Raw genomic sequence first — 21186 nt, forward strand, 5'->3', positions numbered from 1 at the left:
CTTTCAGGAAATTATAAGGTTTGTGGTTTGTTTGTTTTTTTAAACTAACTCTTATTGTTGTGGTTCTTTGTCCTTCATTATTGAAGAGGACGATGACATCAGGAAGGTGATGTTATGACTTGCAAATGAATTGGAGTTAAGTGAGGGAAGGCTGTGCAAGGTCACCAGCCTTACTTCCTCCTCTGGAGCCATCTGGGTCCAGTGGCCAGATATAGATCAGGACAACTAGAGATGGCCCTCTACTAACTCTAAGCTTCCCAAGAAAGGAAAGACTTTTTATTTTCAATACTAACAAGTTTACTGGTGGTCCTGTATGGCAGCAAGATATGGAACATTATTGCCTCTAAAGAATTAAAAAATTGGGGAAAAATAAAATACTATTTTTAAAAATGGGCATATATAGAGGTGCAATGGTGCGGGCAGGATGCAAGATATAGCCAAAGAGGAAATCCGAAGAACGGTAATAAAGGCCATCGCCGAGGAATTGCATGATAGAAGGAGAATGGAATGGGGCCCTTCCCCATCCTCCCTTTACAGAACACACTCTGATATTCTCTGCTTGCTTCTCATAGACCATGTGGGAGGGAGCTCTGGGTGACCAGCTTCCAGCCATGTATGATTCACCCGAGAAGAGGCTGCTAATTGATCACTGAACCAGAGAAGCTGGTGACACAGCAGGCCACAGCTGGTGGAAGAGAAGGAGGCTTCTGGCTGCCATTCCTCCTGGGTGTAGTCCTCCAGTTAACAAGATTTGACCTCAGCAAGAGATGGAGAAGATGGGCCCTTGCCTACCCCAGTAGAATGGTAGCAGGGGCAAACACTCCCCACACGGAATGGGGACTCACTGGCTGGTTCTGTACTTGGGTTCCTGGCTGCCTTTCTCTTCTGTTTCCTACTTTTAGCATCAACCTCAAGAGGCAGAGAGATTGCACGGTGGATAGAGCTTGATTTATTCATTGATCCTCACATAACTGCTAGAGTAAATTTGAGGATTTGGTCAGTTACAAGGAACTAGGGAAAAATAAAACAAAACAAACTGATACAAGATCATAGACTGGAAACAGATGAGGGAACTGAGGCCAAAAGAGCTTAAGTGACCTTGCCCAGGGTCATATAGCGTATGAGTCTTGGGAGACAGATTTAAAACCCAGTTCTTCCTAGTCAGTTGGTGGTGCAAGTAGGTAGTAGAGTCCTGGGCCTGGAGTTGGGAAGACCTGAGTTCAAATTCAACCTCAGATACTTAGTAGATGTGTGACTTTAGACAAGTCACTTGAACCCTAGTTTCCATATCTATAAAATAGTGCTAATTATAGCACCTACCTCCTAGGGTTGTGAGGATCAAATGAGATAACGACTGTAAATTGCTTAGCACAGTATCTGGCATGTATAAATGTTAGTTTTTTGTTTGGGGTTTGTTATTTTTAACCACAAAGAAGTATAATTTTTATTACTGGAATCTCTTATTTCAGTCTCCTCAGTCTACAGACACTTCAGGACCACAGCAAATCCCCACTCTTCTGCATTGCCTCAGTATTTGCTGTGGACACAGAATTTTTCTAAACACAGGGTCAGCTTGTTAAAACATTGAGATAAAACACGGTCCCTTTGCTGTCCTGCTCTCATGTACCAGATGCTTGAAAAGGATGGCTTGTAGTATTGTAGGTGACGATCACTGGACTGGGAGTCAGGTGGCCTAGATTCCCATCTGGGCACCACCATTAGTTAGCTATCTACATGACCTTGGGTAAATCACATAATCTCTCAGGGTATCAGTTTACTTATTTGTAAGATTGGAGGGTGCTGTGGGGAACTGGTGGGACTAGGTGATTTCCAAGGTCCCCTTCAGCTGAAAAATCCTGTGACTCTTAATTGAAGCATGAAGTTGGAGGCAATCCCAGATCCAAGCTGGGACTGGCATGCCAGAGTTCCCAGGTGACCCTGAGATATCCAGGTCACAGCTCTTACTATAAAAACCAATTAACTCTATGACCCTGAAGAGGCCAAGAGAAATTAGAGGTGATCTGACTGACCATAAGCATCGAGACGCCTCTAGGAACACAGGGAACAAAAATAACAGAGGTGGATGAATCATGATAGCATTTTCCCCACTTGTTCTGCTATGAGAGTGACAGCTGACCTCCCTGGAATCCCTGAACTGCATGGAATGTAACAGAAGGAGGAAAGAAAACCCGTAGGTCTCTGGAGTGTCCTGCAAAATGTCAAAGCCAGGAGATCTTATGAGAGGGCAGAAATCTGTTGCTTAAGACCCTGCCTTTGGCTCTGCCGCTGGTCTGATGCTTTGCCCACATAGGCCACCTTTATCCTAAGAGGGGAGACCACTGAAGTCCATGGCATTCCTCATTGACTATGGGACCTTGGGCAAGTATTTAAGCTCTCTGGGCCCCTCTCCTCTTTCATAAAATGACCTCCCAAGTCCCTTGCACCTCTAAATCCATGAGCCTATGTGCTTTGAAATAAATGATTAAGCAGGGGCTCTTAAACTGAACTCTGAGCCTGCTTTAAAAAGAAACTTGTTGATATCAGTGGTTTCCTTTGTAACCTTATGTATTTTACTTTTATGCATTTAAAAACATGATTCTGAAAAGGGTCCATAAACTTGCCCAAAGGAGTCCAGGACACACAAAAAGATAAGAATTTTTGGTTAAAGAGAATTTGGGGAACAGGTTAGTGTGAGGGTGCTAGGCTTAGAGTCCAAAAGACCTACGAATCCCACCTCTGACACTTAGTTACTTGTGTGACCTTGGACAGGTCCTTCATTTCTCTGAGCCTCATTTTCTAAATCTGTCAAACAACCATAACAAAACCTGTAACACCTACTGCTCAGGACTGTTGGAAGGCTCAAAAGAAATAATGTATGCAAAGATCTCTGCAAACTTTATAAGGTATTAGTCACCATGTAAATGTCAGGTATTATTATAAGTCCCCCTTATCATGTGACTGATGAAAATATAAACCAAATACAGTGGAAATTTAGAGCTTTATATTTACATAGAATTCTAGATTTAGAGGGGATAGGTGGCGCCTTAGTGCAATGAGCACCAGTCCTGGAGTCAGGAAGACTCATCTTCCTGAGTTCAAATGTGGCCTCAGACACTTACTAGCTGTGTGACCCTGGGCAAGTCACTTCACTCTGCTCCAGTTTCCTCATCTATAAAATGACCTGGAGGAGGAAATGGCAAACCACACCAATATCTCTGCTAAGAAAACCCCAAATGGGTTCACAAAGAGTTGGACACGAGTGTAAAATGACTGAACAAAAATAGATTTAGAGCTGGAAGTCTCCTTAGAGCTTATTTTATGCAACTCCCTCATTTTACAGATGGGGAAACTGAGGCCTAAAAAGGTTGTATAATAATAATAATAATAATTTATATTGTGCCTATTGTGTGTCAGACAATGTGCTAAGTGCTTTAAAGATATTAGCTCATTTGATACCCACAAAAACCCTAAGAGGCAGGTGTTAGTACTATCCCCATTTTATGACTGAGGGAACTGAGGCAAACAGAGCTTAAGTGACTTGCCCAGGGTCACAAAATTAGTATTGGAGTATTTGATTTGACCTGGATTTGAACCCAGGTCTTCCTGACTTTAAGCCCAGCGTGCTATTCACTGAGTCACCTTGACCCTGGTCACACAGGTAGCAAGAAGTAGAGACAGAATTTGAACCTTCACAATCTAGCAGTTCTCAATCTTTTTTGTGTCAGGGACCTCTTTGGTAATCCAGTAAATCAGTAAATGAGTATTTATTAAGCTCCTACTATGTACCAGGCATTTGTGCTAATTGCTAGGGATGCCCATTGAATGGGCTTGCCCCAGGCAAACTGAGACCTGGGAAAGACCTTAGCTCAAAAAGGCCAATATCTCCCACTGCATGGGAGCAGCTCCAGTTGTCCTGATCTATAACTTGCTATTGGGACCACATGGCTCTGGAGGGAGAGAGTGAGTCTGGTAACTTTGCACAGCTCTCCTTCACTTAAATCCAATTCACTTACATATCATGGCATCAGCTCCCTGATGTCATGGTCCTCTTCAAGAACCAAGGACAAACCACAAACTCTGTGGGTAGAAAGAGGAGCTGCCCCACTGTGGACCCAACTGGAACTGGCCAGTTGGGCAACACAGCAATTTTCTTTTCTCTGTCCACATAGGGTGTCACACCCTTACCTGCAGGTACTCTGCCCAAAGGAATGTAAATTTTGATCTCTGAAACATATTTTTTTTCTTAAGGACCTCACCTTATACCCAAATCACACTGGCTCTCAATGAGACCAGGCTCTACATGGTCAATGTTTGGGCCCTGATTGGCTCAGAGTGAATGTAAATAGCAATTATTTCTCTTTTGGCCAGAAAACCTCAGGGTCTTCCTCTCCCACATTTTTTCTTTCTTTTTTTTTTTTTTTCTTTTTGACTAGGTAAAGAGGTCATTCTCTGCTTCATTTCTTACCTAGCCTTAATCACTGAATGGGCATTTCCTCAGTCAAACTGAGACCTGTTAAAGACCTTAGCTTAAAAAGGCCAAGGTTTCCCACTGTAACCAGGGCCATCTCCAGTCATTCTGATCTAAATCTCACCCCTGAACCCAAATGGCTCTGGAGGAGAGAGTGAGGCTGGACCTTGCACAGTCCTTCCTCACTTAAATCCAATTCACTTTCATATCATGGCATCACCTCCTGGAAGTCATGGTCCTCTTGGAGAACAAAAGACAAACAACTTGCAAGTCAAGACATCACCTTCCTGATGTCATTGGTTCTCTTAGAGAACGGAGAAGAAGCAACAAGGGATAAAAAAAAAAAAGAGGCAAAAGACAGTTCCTGCCCTCTAGGAGCTTACAATCTAATGGGGGAGACAACATGCAAACAAATATGTATAAACAAACTCTGTATAGGATCAATAGGAAATAATGAAAAGTATGAGGGCAATAGAGTTAATATAGATTCAGAAAGACTTTTTGGTTGAAATACCAAATTTCAGTTAGAGATTAGTGAAAGTAGAAATGTAATTTTTTTTAACCGCCAGTTCATGGTGCCTGTGAAATTTATCCATGGACCTTGTGATAGTCTATACACCCCAGTGTAAGAGCCCCTATAGTAAACCATGCCATCTCTGTTAAAGTATCAGTTTCCTCTACAAAATGAATATAATAACCCCTGCTCTGTCTGCCTCATAAGATTGTTATAAGGAACAAACGAGATAATTAATGCTTTGTAAACCTTAAGGCACCATGGAAATGTCAGTTATTATCATGACAAGGTACCCATAGAGATAGCTGAGTGCCACAGTGGATTGAAATTTGGTCTTGAAGTCAGGAAGATGAGTTTGAATATGGCCTCAGACTAGCTGTGTGACCCTAGGCAAGTCACTTAACCTCTCTCTGCCTATCATAGCACTCACCTCCCTGGGTTACTGTGAGGATCACATAAGAGTGCAACCTTTCAAGTGCTATGTAAATGCTGGCTAATATTATGTGACTGATAGAAACATCAACCAAGCCCAGCAGAGATTCAAAGTTTTACATTTGCATAGGATCATAGGTTGAGACAGAGGAGGGACCTTAGAATCATCTAGGCCAATGTCATTTTACAGAGCTTGTGCCCTGGCTCAGAAGTGTCAAACTCAAAATAGAAATAGGGGCCACTAAACCAGGATAGAAGGATTTCTGCAGGCCACAGAATGACTTAGAAAACCACTTATTAACAGTATCTGTGTTCTATTGTATTTCTAATCATTTTGTTAAATACTTCCCAGTTACATTTTAATCTGGTTCAGTCCCACTGGGGAGTGCTGCAGGTCTCAGCTGGGGGACCTCTGTGGACCTGGCTCATCCCGGGAACCAGGCTTTCCCCAGCAAGATCGAAAATAGCTAAAACATGTTCTGAAGACGAAAAAAAAATACGTGGAAAATGTTGAGATGGCCAAAAGCCGAGCTGGTGACACTATTTAAAAGCAGCTTGTCCTTGAGGCAGTATGGCTTGACAGCATGCCTAGGCCTGGCAGGGAAGGGAGGGAAGGGGTGTGTGCATGTTCCCTAATTTGAAGGAGTGAACTTTCACACACCTGGCAGAAAGTGGAATGATCACCCAAGGGGAATCATCAGGACTGCACCTCCTCTCTGGCTCCTCTCCCATTCTGGGCAGCTCAGGGGGAAAAAACCATTCATCCAAAGGGCATTACCTTATTTGGATTAGCAACTCTTAAAAATAAAGGCATTTCCCCCCGTACATTTACAACTGGAAGGGACCTCAGAAGTAATCTAGTAAAATCCTCCTTTTATTTGCCTTAAGAAAAATGGAAGCAAATGTGACAAAGTTCCCATAATTCTACAAATGCCCAATGCACCCAATACCCTCACTGTCAGAATCACACCCTCCATAGTCCCGCCACCCCCTCAACCACTGTCCTCTCTACTTTATGGGTCCTGGTTGGAAAGGCTAGGACCCCAGAATGTGTAGGTAAAAAAGCAGGGGCGGGGAGGAGGGATGAAGAGGAAAGAGAGGGACCCATTTGGCTGGATGGCTTTACTTCAGCGTAGAGGGCCATGAGAGGCTCCTTTAGCCTCTGGCCCTCCCTTAATCAAATCAGACTCCAGTCCTTCTCTACCTCAGCCATCCCTTCTGGGGGGCCCCCTCCATTTCAATTCATGTACCATCTTAACTAAAAAATCCAACCCTCCATCCTGGTCCCCCAACAATATCCCCTTCTGTGTGAGGACACCAGTTCCATATCCCAAAGCCTCACAGATCATCCAGGAGAATGAATAACCCAGGAGGAAAGGAAGGGGTACACAAAAGTACGGGGAGGGTGACAAGCTGGGGAGCTAGGGAAGAAGGGAGAAATGTTATTTTCATTTTACATGGTATCCAAGGGGCCCTCCCCACACCTTCCCAAGACTCCTGGGTTGTGATGGGGAAGCCTCAACTAAGCTCTCCAGCTTCACACTCTTGGCTGATGGTCTGATCAGTACCCAGAAACTCCCAAGCTTTACTAACTTGGCATCATCAAAGCCACCCAAGATGGTGATTCTTCTCACCCAAACCACAGCTGTCCAGAATTACTAGATGGGGCAGCAGGTAGCAGGTGGGTGACCAGACATGGAAGCTCAGAAGGTGTCTCTTTCCCACCCACCCCACCTCTACAGAGAACAGGCAGAAGCTTTGAGTAAGGGTTTGCATGGCCAGTTCTACATTGGCTGACCCTTGACAATTCTCCAGATTTGCAGGATGATGCTGTTTCCATGATGCCCTTGGGTTGGGGAGGGGATTGGCTTATTGGCATCTGGGACTTTTGTCTCAGGGCAAGTCCCCAAAGGACAATTTTTTGCCTGTTAGCGCTGCTGAGACAAAGGCAAGAGGAGCTCACCCCCACATGAAGAAACAGAGATGCAGAAAAGGAGGAAGCGATCTGCCTGGTATTATGCAGGCCAAGGGGCCTGAGACAGGCTGTGAAGCCAAGTGATTTGGCTCCAAAGACAGCGTTCTTAACACTAAACCATGTTGCTTCCGTCAAACAAAGAAACAAGGAGGAAGCAGGTTGGGAATACGACATAAACCAATCTAATAGGCATTTTAAATGCCATGTAAGTACAAATTGGGCAGCTAGGTGGCTCAGTGCATAGACCCCTGGTCCTGGAGTCAGGAAGACGAGTTCAAATGTGGCCACGGGCACTTACTAGCTGTATGACTCTGGGCAAGTCACTTCACCCTGTTTGCCTCAGTTTCCTCATCTGTAAGATGAGCTGGAGAAGAAAATGGCAAAACCACTCCCATATCTTTGCCAAGAAATCCCCAAATGGGGTCATAAAGAGTCAGACACAACTGGACAACACCAAAGTGCAAATCATGATGTTGGATGCTAGGGATACAGAGACAAAACACAAAGTGCTAGCAACTTAGATACTCTGTGATGTGTGTATTTACAAACCTTTTTGGCCGCCTGCATGTGTTCAATGGATTATGAATTATCTCTTATAAATTGGATTCTATATATCTAGGTAATTTAAATTCCAACTGATAACAGGACATTTCCAACAACAAAACTATTATGTTGTTGTTTGCTGTATCTCCCTTTCCGTGAACTTATTTTGTAGCAGCTACGAAAATGAAACAAGGAACCAAACTGTGAGAACTCTCTTACCCAACCCTCTCTAGTCACAAAGGGGGATAGCGAAAGGGCATTTGTTTTCACCTTTCTTTGGTACCCGGGACTAGTTTGAGTAGCAAAGACAAAGTCTGGAGAAAGGCCTGTTTGGTCAACTGGTGATGCTGACTAACATTTGTCTAGTCAGCGCTAGAAAGTTTCAAAGGTGCCAGATAAGAGTCATCTCCTGTGGGCTTATTATAACAATGCCCAAGGACACGTAGGTGGGAAGCCTGAGAGACCATTATCCAGGCAAGAGGTGATAAGGGCCTGAACTGAGGAGGTGAGGTAGGCGTTTCTATCTCCATTTTCCAGAATAGAGGCTCAGGGGAATTGGGTGACTTACCCGTGACCACACCCCTGGGTCCCAGAGATGGGAATGGAAGCCAGCTCTTTGTGACTCCAGTTTCAATGTGCTGGGTCTCCTACCCACTAGGCCCTTCTGAGACAGAGTTGGATGATATACAGAGTAAGGTTGTCTGGAGATATGCCTCAATTTGGGATTCTCCTTTTTCTGGAAAACCTGGATAACCACTTGACCTTCTGGTGCTTATCTGTACACATTTTAAAATACCAGATGAACCGGCTCGTAGTTGCCTGAGGTTCTAGGACAAAGAGTATTCCACATGATGGTCCATTTAGAGACATCGCTACTGTTAGAACAAGGGAGGAAATTCAATTCAGTCAATATTAAGTGCCCAGTCTGCAACGGGCCGGTCAGATTTTCCAGTTCCTGCCCTCCAGGGGCATGCAGTCTACTAGGAGAAAGTAGGAAATATACAGAGATAAATAGAAAACAGGGTAGAAGATGACGGGAAGAAATGAGGGAGCCAGAAAAAAGTGCTCTGGGAATGTTTAAAGAGAAAGAGGTAACTTTCCAATTGCAGGGAGTGGCGATGGGTGTGGGAGCCGGGCAACAAAAGCTCAGTCGAGAGCACGGTACCTGAGCAGGGCCGTGAGGTGGCTTTCCACAGGCAGAAATAAGGAGGCAACGGGAAATATCAGGAGGACAGACAGGCAGCTGTTTGCCAGGTAGGGGGTTCAGAGAAGAGATCACTCTGCCTGGATTCAGGGAGACCCGAGTTCGAATCTGGACTCAGACACTTGCCAGCTGTGACCTTGGACACATGTGACCTTCATTGCTAACTGCCTCAGTGTCCTTATATGTAAAATGAGGATAATAATAGCCACTCCGTCCCAGGGTTGTTGAGAGGATCAAATGAAGTAACGTTTGTAAAGGGTTTAGCACAAGTAGATGCTCAATAAGTGTTTAGTATTAACCAGTAGGCGCTGAAGGTTTGCTTTTCCGGAAGGTGAGAGTGGGGGATGATAACTGACATTCATATCGCTCATTTTCGGGGTCACAGGGCACGTGGCACACATCATCCCATCGGAGCCTCCCAACGACCTCGTCAAGTCCGGGCTGCGGCATCATTTTGCCTTTTATACCATTTTACAGATGAGCAAACGAGCTGAGAGGCACAGCTAGGCTGTGGTCGGGGAGCCCAAGGGTCCGCTCCCGCCTCAGGCCCTAGGGTCGCCACATCGCCGCACCTCTCAGGGCCTCGACTCTCCATTCGTGCAACAGGAACAATGTCCGCCAAGCCCCGAGTGTCCTGACCCGGGGCCCTAAAACCTTGGGTAGCTCCGCGCCTAAGAGAATAAAGCACGGGGCCGCTGCCCCCGGCCTGGAGGGGGATGGGAGGACAGACGGGACTACACCTCCCAGAGGGCAGCGCGACCCTCCGGACTTCCTGGCCACGAGACAGGCTCTCGTCCTTGGAGCCGGCTAGGCTAGTGGGACCCGTGGTAACCGATCCGTGCCTGGGTGGGGGCGGGAGTGTGACGGAGAGGGAGGAGGACAGAGGGGGCGGGGTCTGAGTCCTAGGGTGTGGGGGAGGGAGAGAGGAGAGAGAGGAAGAAGCGGGGAGGGCGCAAGGTCTACCCCTCGAGTGAGGGCTGACGGATGTAGGGCCAGAGCAAGGGAAAGACAGAGAGGTAAAAAACTGTGAGACAGGGGTGGGGGCGGGGCCTGTGCGTTGGCTGAGGCTGGGAGCAGCGGATGGAGCGAATTGCAATTGGTGGAAGCTGAGGAGAGGGCGGGGCCTATACATTTGACTAAGGAGAGGGATAGGTCAGAAGGAGTTGGTCCCCGAAGGGGTAGAGGAGGGAAAAAGAGAGGAGATAACGGAGGGCGGGGCTTCCTATTCGAGAGGTGGAGAGAGACAGAAAAAAGCGGGGCGAGGAAGCGTAGAAGGGGCACGGCTTACTGGAGGAGGGAGGGAAGAAGGGAAAGCGGAGGGGGTGGGGCTTACTATTGGTTAGAAATGGGGAGGGAGGGAACTGACTGAGGGGGCGGGGCTTATTCTACTTAGTACAAACCGGGAGAGAAAGGAGGTGAGGGTGAAAGGAGGAGAAAGGGGGCGGAGCTTACTGCCGGGAGAATCCGGGGAGAAAGGGCGGGGGGGCGGGGCCGACTCCCTGACCGGTGACTGGAGTGGGGGCGGTGCGCGGGAGCGAGGCAGGGGCGAGGCCTGGGCCGCGGCCGTTGGCGGTTGGCCGCCGGCGGTTGGCGGCGGCGGGGGGCGGGGCCGGGGCCGCGGCCGGGGTGTAGGCGGCGCTGCCGGCAGGCCCCGGAACACGCTTAGTGGAGCGGAAGATGGCGGCGGCCGCGGCGGAGGCCGCTGGAGCTGAGGTCGAGCAGAGGTGGAGGCAGCCCGGGCTCTGACCCTGCTCCGGCTCTGGCTCCGGCTCCGGCTCTGGCTCCCCGGGCGCTCTCGGCTGGGACTCGGCGCTCCCCAGAGGAGGAGCGGGCGGGCGCCCCGGCGGCAGTGGCGGCCCCGGCCGAGGAGCTGCGGCAGCGGCAGCAGCAGCAGCGGCGGCGGCGGCAGCAGCAGCAGCAACTGCAGCGAGCAGCGGGCGCGGGGCTTCCCCTGCGGGGCCCCCGCCTTGGGGCGGCTGTGGCCGCGGCCGCGGCGGCGATGTTCTCGGTCCTGTCGTACGGCCGCCTGGTGGCCCGGGCCGTGCTGGGCGGCCTCTCGCAGACCGACCCCCGGGCGGGCGGCGGCGGGGGAGCCGGCGGCGGCGGTGGCGACTACGGGCTGGTGACGGCCGGCTGCGGCTTCGGCAAGGACTTCCGCAAGGGCCTGCTCAAGAAGGGCGTCTGCTACGGGGACGACGCCTGCTTCGTGGCCCGCCACCGCTCCGCGGATGTGCTGGGTGAGTCGGGGCTTCGGCTGCAATCGGCCCGCGCCTCCTCCATCCCCCGCGCCGGACCTCCCTCGGGCACGTGCGTGCCGGGCCCCGAAGGGCCGCCCCTCCACCGCCCATCCCCCGCAAGGTCGTGCGGAGCCTAGACCCCCGGCGCGGGGACCGCGGCTGGCGCTCGCCGGCTCCCTCCTCCCGAACGCGTCCCCGGCCCCGGGTGGTGAGAGGCCTGGGCCGGGCCGTCGGGGCCACAGGTGCCCGGGGCCTGCTCCGCTTGCACCTGTAACTTGTCAGGCCGCGGGGAGCCGGGGGGAGCCGGGGGGCGGCAGCCAGGACCGACAGTGCGCGCCGAGGGGCCGGGGAGCTTTGGGGACCTGGGTGTCTTCTGGTGGTTTCCTCCTTCCGACGCCCTAAAGACCTGGAGCACTTCCTCGTCGAGTGAAGGACACGGTGACTTTGAACTCGGGTTCAGATGTCACCCTGGCTGCGGCTCTGACAAGAGAAGTTGGGAGTGGGATTCCTTAGGTTTCAGACGCACTAGAAAAGTTGAGAGTTGGAGAGAGGTTTTGGTAACTTTCCCTTCATCAATTTTTAAAAATTCTCCTTTAACCTGGAGCTGGAGCAAGTGCTGTCAGCTGATTTGTGAATGCCAGGGTACAGAGCGTGAAAACGGTCACTGCATTTAGTTAGGGTGTCACTGCTGACCTTTAGTGGAGAAGGACCTTCAGAGGATATGGTGGCATGTGAGGAGTCCCAGAAATGTGATCCAAAGTCAGTTTGGTTCCTATTCTGTGACATTTCCATCAGAGCTGTCAGGAGTTCCCTTTTTCCATTGCACTTGTAAGCACTCTCTGCCTCCCCCATCCAGCTTCTGACCTCTGGCCCTTTTCAAGTTGTGGTCATAAGGAGGAAAGGATATTGAAGGGAGAGACATTAATATTTGTCTTCTGAATGCATGTACTTTGCACAAGCTGTGGAGTAAGCTTCTAATCTGATTTTTCAAAAAAGTTCTGTGGGGCTGAGCCTTCTGTTTAAAATTGTAATGAATAATACCTGGTGCTTTCCATACATCTCATTCTGTCTTCTAATTCAGCCCTCACAACAGCTGAGGGAGGTAGATACTACAGATGTTATCCCCATTTTATAGAAGGGGGAACTGAGGCTGGGAGCAGTCAAGTGGCTTGCCCATGGTTATTCAGCTAATGCTAACAGCTGGCATTTATGTTCCACTTTACAGTTTGCAATGCATTTTGCATACATTATCTGATTTCAGCTTCACATTGACCCTGTGAATTAGGGACTTGCCATTGGGATTATCCCCACTGTATAGATGAGGAAACTCAGAGAGCTAAAGTGATTTGCCCATCTTCACACTAGGAAGTTGTTGATATGTGAGATTCAAACCAGGACTCTTCTGGCTCATGAGGTCATGGTTCTTCCCACTGCATCATATACACAGAGAGCAAAGAGGAGAAAGGTAAAGGGAGAGAGGGGTCTCCTTCAGTCATGGAAAGAAGGAAGGAAACAAGCCTTTGTTAAGTACCTGGCACATGCTAGGCATGGCCCAGGTGCTTTACAAATATGTCCCTTGATCCTCACAACAATCCTGGGAGGTAGGTGCTATGATTATCATCTCTTTTTTTAACTCGAGGAAACTGAGTCATCTAGAGGGTAGGGTAAGTGACTTGCCCAGGGTAGGCCAGTCAATGAGTGAGGCTAGATTTGAACTCCTGAGTCTAGGCTCGGTACTGGATCCACTTGACCACCTAGCTGCATTTGGTAAGCAGCACTTCCTAAGTGCAGGCCCTGTGCTAAGTGCTATGGTCCATACAGCATCAGTATAGAATAGCTGGAAGGAAATCTGGGAGGGGAAGGCTTTCTGGGGATGGCTGCTAAGCTGTATTCTCAGATCAGAGCCATAATGCATCTACCCAAATGCATCTGCCTGACAAGCACTGGGTTGTAAAACAGGGCCAGGTGAGATCAGCAATTGTAACAGACCAAGGGCACTGAGGGAGATTTTAGGTCCATGGTGCCATTTGAATTGGGCTTCAATTTGTGGAGAGGAATTCACCCAAGTAGGAGGGAGAATGAGGCTGGTGGGGCGTAGGGAACAGTGTGGGCAAAGACAAGGAGGTAGGAAGGTAGGAGGAAAGGGCAGAAATTCACGGGTCAGCCAGTTTGTCTGAGGAAGTGACTTAGCCATTGTCTTGGATGATAAGTCTCACTCCAAAGGCAGTGTCCTAGGGAGGGGTCATGTTCTGCTGTCTGCTTCCCAGCCCCTTGATAGACTTAACTGATGCTGCAGGCTGTGGAAGAGGTGATGGTGAGCAGTGAGTGTCGGTCCCTGCTTCTCTGGGGTTGGACTGGAGCTGCAAGACAAAGGCTCTTTTGCACCCTGAGACCCCTCAACCCTCCCTTTCCAGAAAATGGGTGTTCTTGAGGATGAAGGTGTTTGTTGCTTATATGATAACCAAGAATTAATTCACTGTGGGCATCCAGGACCTGTGGACTCTTTGGAGCAAAAGCTCTTGGTAGTGAAAGTGTTTCTTTTCTTTTGTAAGAAAGAGATAACTGTTTTGTTTCTTCTGTTCCCGAAGTGATTTGGCCTGTTAGTCATGCAGTGACTAAAGTGTGCCAGAGAACTTGGTGTTTGACATTCTTCTGCTGGGAGTCCTCCCTGAATTTCTTTTGGGAAAAGCCAGGCACTGTGGTTTAGAGGTGGGTGTGGTGAGACAGAAGAACCACTCCCTGCTCCTGGAAAATTGGCATAGGCCACACTTACTCTTGGCTCAAGCAGAACTTAACCAGTACCAACAGGACTTTGTCCCCTTTTGTCCTACTTCTACCTATAACTAACCCTGACTTCTTTTATACTCCAGTTGAGGGTTTTTTTGAGGACATCAAAATAGGAAAATTATTTACCTTTTTTTGTCTTGACCCAATATATCATCACTTGGCTTGCCCATAACCTACACACCCACACCACAGGGCAAATTTCACTTCCATAATTCTGCCAAGTTAAAAAAAATGCTAAATGTATAAATTAGAAATCCTTTTTGGTCTGGTGCCTGCCTTGCGCCTTCTCTCTCTCTCTCTTTTTTTTTTTTACTAGAGTCTGCTCCCTACTATATGACTCATAACTGAAATGCAACAGAAATCCCTCAGCACACAGCATCAGAACACTAAAATACACATTTTCTCTTCCAAAAGGGCCTGCGTACACCATACTCTGTAACATCTTTCCTTAAAATATGTATTTGAAGGTAATTTTTATGAAGCTCCAAATTACATCACTTAAACTTAGTTGAAATGCTAGAAAGATCAGCTTAAAAATGTACACAGCTGTTATGCCAGCTTTTGTGCATCATTTGGATAGTGACAGGTCACTTTTAACCATCTCAGTTAAATTGGCATTGTGCTGGGTTTAAAGCAGTTGTGACTCAGGATGGTGAGCAACCTAAAGTGTAAGTGAAGTTTGGTAAGGGAACCAGCAGGAATTAGTCAGTGTGGTCAATGTACAAATGTAGTCTAACGGAATGGAATGGATGGGGGTATACAGAAGGCAGGGAAAGGGAATGAGGCTTGTGGCCAGAGCAGCTGAGTGCACATCTAGGCTTTGTCACTTAGGATTTATTTACCTGTGTGACTTAACCTCTCTGACTCACTGAGCCTCAATTTCCTCATTTATGAAATATGGAAGTTAAACCTGCTGACTTCTAAGGTACTAAATCTACCCTAGTACCACCCAGGGCACTTTCAGTCCCTTATAAAACCAAATTTTGTCTAACCATGCCTCTCTCAACTATTATTTGTGAAATTAAATTGTTTTAACCCAGGTGTAAGACTTTAAATGTATCCTTGTCTGTTGGATCTCATTCAGTTCAGCTCTAGCCTATTAAGAGTTTTTGGCATCCTGACTCTGTTATTTAGTATATTAGCTATCCCTCCTAGTTATGTGACAGATTCAGATTTGATCATTGTGCCTCCAAACAAGTCATTAATAAAGATGTTAAACACCATCAGGTGAAGCACAGATCCCTGGGGCACTCCATTGGAGACCTGTTTCTAAGTAAACCTTGAACTGTTAATGGCCAGTCTTTGAATTTAGGCCCTTCAGCCACTTCTGAATCCGTTTAACTATATTATCATTTAGTCCACATGGCCCCATCTTTTTCACAAAAATAGTATTAGTCAAATACTTGACTAAAATCTAGGTCAACTGTGTCTATGACAGCCCTGATCTCCTAGTTTAGTAACCCTGTCTAAAAAGGAAATGAGTTTAGCTTTTCAGAACCTGCTCTTGGTGCTGCCTTTCTGTGATCTCCATTTCCTTTTCTAGATATTCACTTAATGCTCTTTATGACCTTTTCCAGAATTTCTGCCGGAATCAGTCAGGCTCAGTGGTTTATAGTTTGCAGACTCTGTTCTCTTCTCTTATCTGAAAATCAAGACATCTGTCATTTTGTCCTGCACATCTACAGCACCTCACCTTTTCTGTCCAGTCTTTCCGATGTCCTTGACAATGGCTCAACCATTCAGTTACCCCAGGATGTAATTCTCCTAGACCACATGATTTGAATTCATTGAGGACTGCTAGGGGCTTTCTTAGCATCTCCTTACTTATCTGGGTGTCAGTTCCCCGTTGGCCGTTTTAGTGCTGGCCTTTGCAGTCCAAAGATCATTTTCCTTGACAGAGAAAACAGAAACAAAATGAGAAAGCTCTACCCCTTCATTGTTGTTGGTTACCATTGTCCCATCCACCTCAAGCTGAGATGGATTAAGATACGCTTGTGGAATGGTCTGTTGAAAAAGTCCAACCTCACCTCCCTGTCACCTCCAGGAGCAAATCCAAAGGCCTTCATAACCTAGCTTCCTCCTACCCTTCCAGGTTTCTTGTACCTTACTCCCTGACATGTCTGTTTTGATCCAGTGACACTGGCCTCCTGCCTGTTGCACAAGCAGGACTTTACATCTCTCATTGCTCAGTTCTGGGCATTTTCTCTGGCTGACTCCGTTGTCTGGAATGCAGACCTCCTCATCTCTGCCTGCTGGCCTCCCTGGCTTCCTTCAAGTCCCCACTGAAATTCCACCTTCTACAGGAAGCTGTCCGTAAACCTTCTGAAGTTTGGTGCTTTCCCTCTTTTAATTATTTCCTTATTATCCTGTATATAGCTCATTTGGTGTTTATTGGTTTGCATGTTGTCTCCCCCTTTGGAGTATAAGCTCCTTGAGGGCAGGGACTATCTTTTGCCTCTTTTTGTATCCACAGTGCTTGGCATGTAGTAGGTGCTTAATAAATATCGATTGATTGATATTTTGCCTTATGGTATAGCTATTTTATATATCTTACCCTGGGCGTCCTCTTCTTCCCGCCCCCCCCCCATCAGTTCCAGAAGGTGAGGGACCTTATCTTATTCCTCTTAATTCATCTTTATATCTTCTATAGCATTTGGCACAGTAAACATTTAGTAAACATTTCATAGATCGTTGTCAAATGACTCATCTTTAGAGTCATTTATTTCATACCAGTTCATTCTCATCACTTTTATAGGTATCTCCTCCTTAAAGAAATTTTCTTAAATGGTACTATCCAGTACCCACCTTACCAGCCATCTGGTCTGTTTCTGAGAGTCAAATTCACATTCATGGCAAATGTTTGTTGTTGAAGATGTTGTAAAGTGAGTACTGGAGAGCTTAAGACCACTCTTTGTAAGAGCCCTGCCAACGTTCCTCCTGTGCCATCTGCAAGAGGTAGGGAGTGTTCAGAGGAGGGGATGAAAGACTTCTGAAGGTGATGGGAAAGCTCCATGGGCCCTCTAGCCACTTAACTGTGTTTAGATTTTAACAGGGAGATTCTAACTTCGGGAGCATGAGCCACATCCAGACATGAAGCACAGAATTTGAGAGCTGGATGGGACCTCAGTGGCCATCCAGTCCAACCCATATTCAAAAGCAGTCCCCACTGACATACCCACCCCACAGGAGCAGGGAGGTACAGCCAGTGCAGTGAAGAGGAGAGCCTCTTCAGGCTTGGAGGCCCCAGACCATTTAGACATCCCATCCTCTGTGATAAAGGGGCAGGTGTGTCTTCCAGTGTTTCAGCTCTACTTATCATGGTGGGAAGATTAAACTAGTGGCTGGGTGGATGAGAGTTGATGCTGACTCTCATCATTCCCTCTCCTATTATTTTTTGTTAATTCCCTTCAGCTCCTCAAATGGTACTTGGAGGCTTGAAGAAGTAGGAAAACACAGCAGGGCATCAGATGTTTCCCTAAGTGGGAGGGGGACTTAAGCTTCTGATTGGAGGATCCACTTTGACTCCTTAGGAAAGTGCTGCCATCCATAAAGGGGCGGAGCCAAAGGGGGGAGTGGCAACTAGCTTTGATGGAGGTTGGCTGTTAGTCTCTGTATCCTCTGGTGTTGGGTGGTGCACCTGACTGTAGGGGGCTGTTGAAGAGGATCAGCACATCACCCGTCTCTGTTACATCTAGAAGAGTTTCTAAAATGTTATCCCAAATCAGTCATGTTACTTTTTGTCATGCCTTGTGTTACATAATACCTTTTCTAGGTTTTTTTTTTTCAGTCACACCTTAAAAGTACTAAGTTTGGAATGTCAGTTCCTCATTTCATTAGATTAGATTAAAAGGAAAAAATAAGCACCAAAAACCAGAATGATCAAGGAAGTGTCAAAATCTGGGCTCAGCAGAGAATAGCATTCTCTGGCAACTGCTGGAAATATCAAGGCTTTAGAAAACATAGCTGACTAGTCATTGTGGGATGAATTTTTCTGAATTCTCTTGCCGTGCTATGACTACTTAAGATTACACCACTGGAACTAGGAACTTGATTTTTATGAATACTTTTTTCATATTCCCCTCATATGGAATACAGTTTTGTATAATTTGAATTTTTACAGTGGGGAGCATTTTACTTCGCATTGACTTAACGTTATAATTCTAGAGATACTTTATGTCTTTTGCTCATCAGAGATCTTAGCTTTCTTTCTCTGATTTCCAGCCTCTTTCATGTAGTTAATCTGTAAGCTAGTACAAAGGTCCTAGGACAGTGACTATTTACAGAACCGAGAAGAATCTTGCTGTAAAGTGAATAACTAGTCTTTTTATAATGCTTAGAACCTTAATAGTCAAGATCGTAAAGGTATCCATCCATAATTTGATTGTAGCAGAAGGTAGCTGCAGATCTTAACTGGGTTTTTATATCATCTGAACTTTAGCACAACTTTATGAAACATCAGCAAGACATAGTTGCCAAAATGTCTACATGGAGTTTGTTCTACTGTGTGAATCAAGAAGCAATAGCATTAGGCCAGAAAATCTGAAGCCATACCCTTCAATATAACAAATAAATTGTGTCAAGTTCAAGCTAAATGTAAATGAAGGTCAGCTCATTTTATACATGCCCAGTGTATTGTAAGAAAGCATGGTGTCTCTTTAAAATAATTATTTTAATACCATCCAAAAAGGGGATGTGTGTTTTGAAATTAATTTAGGGGAGTTGACAGTCTTTTGAAAAGTAGTATGAAAAATCAAGCTAACAGTAGTAGTATTTGTGAAATAAATTTACCAGAAGAGTGAGACCATGCTGTGGTGTGTATATGTATTCTACCTCGAGCTGAATGTCATGTAGAAGGTGCTTCATGAAGGTTTGAATGGAAAATTGGTTTTTAATGGTCTCAGAAATCTAGGCTGCCCCCATCCCATACACACGCAGATCTTCTCCAGTGAGGCTAATCAGTACATGAAATAGTTTATTTAAGTTCAATAGATGTATTTTGGTTTTTACATGATCAAAGGTACTAATGAAGTAAGGAGAAAGGACCGGCATGAGGAGGTGGACTTACCCTGCATGTTGCTCAGCAGGATTGCCAGGGTCCCAGCTGTGGGAAAAAGTATTGCTGCTGGGGCCAGCCAGCCACACACACATGCCTGGGATTCTCAGGTCTTCTGTCACTTCTGCAGGATTTTCTTTTTCATTTCTCTAGATGTGGCTAAGTCTGCACCTGATGAAAGTTGGTGTAGATGCCAGCTGTGCCCTCCCCAACCAGACATGGCTAGCCTTGGCACCAAGGCTGCACCAGTCCTGGCTTACTAGGGTGCTCATGCCTGAGAAGAATCAGCTGACCTCACAATTTGGAGGACAAGTGCCTTCTCAGGCATCAGGTTGTTTTGTAGATAAAAGGTATTTCTCTTGCTTTTGATTGTGACAATCATGACCCTTCAGCTTTGCCTGAATCTAATATTTGACATCTCAGAATTGCTGTGTGGCTCTGATTTAAGGCAAATGTTAAAGGGTTAGTAGTATTGAATGAAGCAAACAAAACCTATGTTTCCGTAGTAAGTCATCTTTGCAGCTTAGAGGGTAATAATGACTCTCAGGGCTTCTGGGAAATGAGGAAGTTTAAACATGACTATCTCAATCATGTTCTACTATTGAAAATGGAGGAACTCTGAGAGCTTGGGCAGGCCCTTTGAACTTACCCCAGACTGTCCCCTTCACAGGTACTGAGCTGCTAATGGTCTTCAATAATCAAAAGTGTTTGTGGCATGCTTTGCTGTCTCTACCCACAGACTTAATTCAATTTTGCATCGCTTAAAATCCATTAAACTCAATTGATACTGATTTATATCTGCCCTTATTTTTAATCAAGGTAAGGGTATCAACATTGAAAAGTTGTTGGCTAGATTTTTTCGTATTGTCACATACTGAAAAATACAGCGTTTAAATCATGAAATAGAAAAAGGGGAAGTGGAGAGAGCTGGGGCTTCTCCTCACTTATGTCTACATTGCTATCTAAGGAAGCAAAAATTGGGCTTCCACAAAATATGTTGCCATGGATCCTTTTACTAAGGGAACTTAGTCAAGTGGACGAACCTGAAACTTTCTCTTTAGGCTTAAAACAACAACAATGATAGTGATAGCTAGCACTTACAGAGTACGTATTGTGTGCCTGGCACTGTGCTGTTCTCTCATAAGATCTCACAACAACCCTTGGAGGTAGGTATTAATATTATCCCATTTTCAAGTGAGGAAACTGAGGCAAACCAGAGATAAATGACATGTCCAGAGTCATACAGTAAGTTCTGAGGTCAGTTTTGAACTCAGGTCTTCCTGATTCCAAGCCCAGCACTGTATCCACTATATGACCTATCTGCAACTGTATTTGAAAAAAAAGTCTGTTGAGTTCTTACAATTTTAACAAGAGTCCTTACATTTAATAGATGTTTGTGTTTCAGAAATGACTTTTTTTAAAGGGGCTTTTAAAAAAAATCTTTTAGTGAACTTTATTAAAACTATAGAATTTGTTGGAAAACAAAAGCAATATTGTTGAGAACAGTTGATAGTTAAACTATTATGGTGGTAGTTTGATGGAAAGAGCCCTGAATCCAGATTCTGAATTCCAGCTCTAAGTTCTTGCTCAAGGGCCAACCTGTACAACCTTGGGCGAATCGCCTGGCCAACCTCTCTCCCACTCAGTTTCCTCCTTTGTAAAAATAAAGCAAATTGGGCAAGTGATATCATAAGGACCCTTCCAGTTCTAAATCCTTTGACCTGCTAAGCAATAAAAATTATTCGTTGAGTCTTTGTCTCTTGAGCTTATCACAAGTGGTGCTTCTAGTACTGTTTTTTGATTCACATTTCTCTTGAGTAGTCAGAATCTCTGCGTGTGTAAATGTTTTAAATTCCCTATTTTGGTACGATTTCATTATTTTCAGGTAATAATGCTAGCTTCTATGTAATACTTAAAATAGGATTTCTTTGGGTGTAGATCTTAGTCTGAATACTTATTTGTAAGTAGATATA

The 21186-nt window shown here is 46.0% G+C and overlaps 1 protein-coding gene across 1 annotated transcript in view; it reads left to right on the forward strand.

Annotated features, from left to right (window-relative positions):
- The first annotated feature begins 11085 nt into the window (after positions 1-11085).
- The window catches only part of PPTC7 (protein phosphatase targeting COQ7), a 37054-nt gene continuing 26953 nt past the window's right edge, over positions 11086-21186 (forward strand). Inside the window, exon 1 of the mRNA XM_036761080.1 lies at positions 11086-11373. Coding sequence (XP_036616975.1) covers positions 11136-11373 — 238 coding nt within the window. The 5' untranslated portion in view covers positions 11086-11135. The remainder of the gene's footprint in view (positions 11374-21186) is intronic.

This window comes from Trichosurus vulpecula, chromosome 1 (genome assembly GCF_011100635.1).
Source record: "Trichosurus vulpecula isolate mTriVul1 chromosome 1, mTriVul1.pri, whole genome shotgun sequence".
Lineage (NCBI taxonomy): Eukaryota > Metazoa > Chordata > Mammalia > Diprotodontia > Phalangeridae > Trichosurus > Trichosurus vulpecula.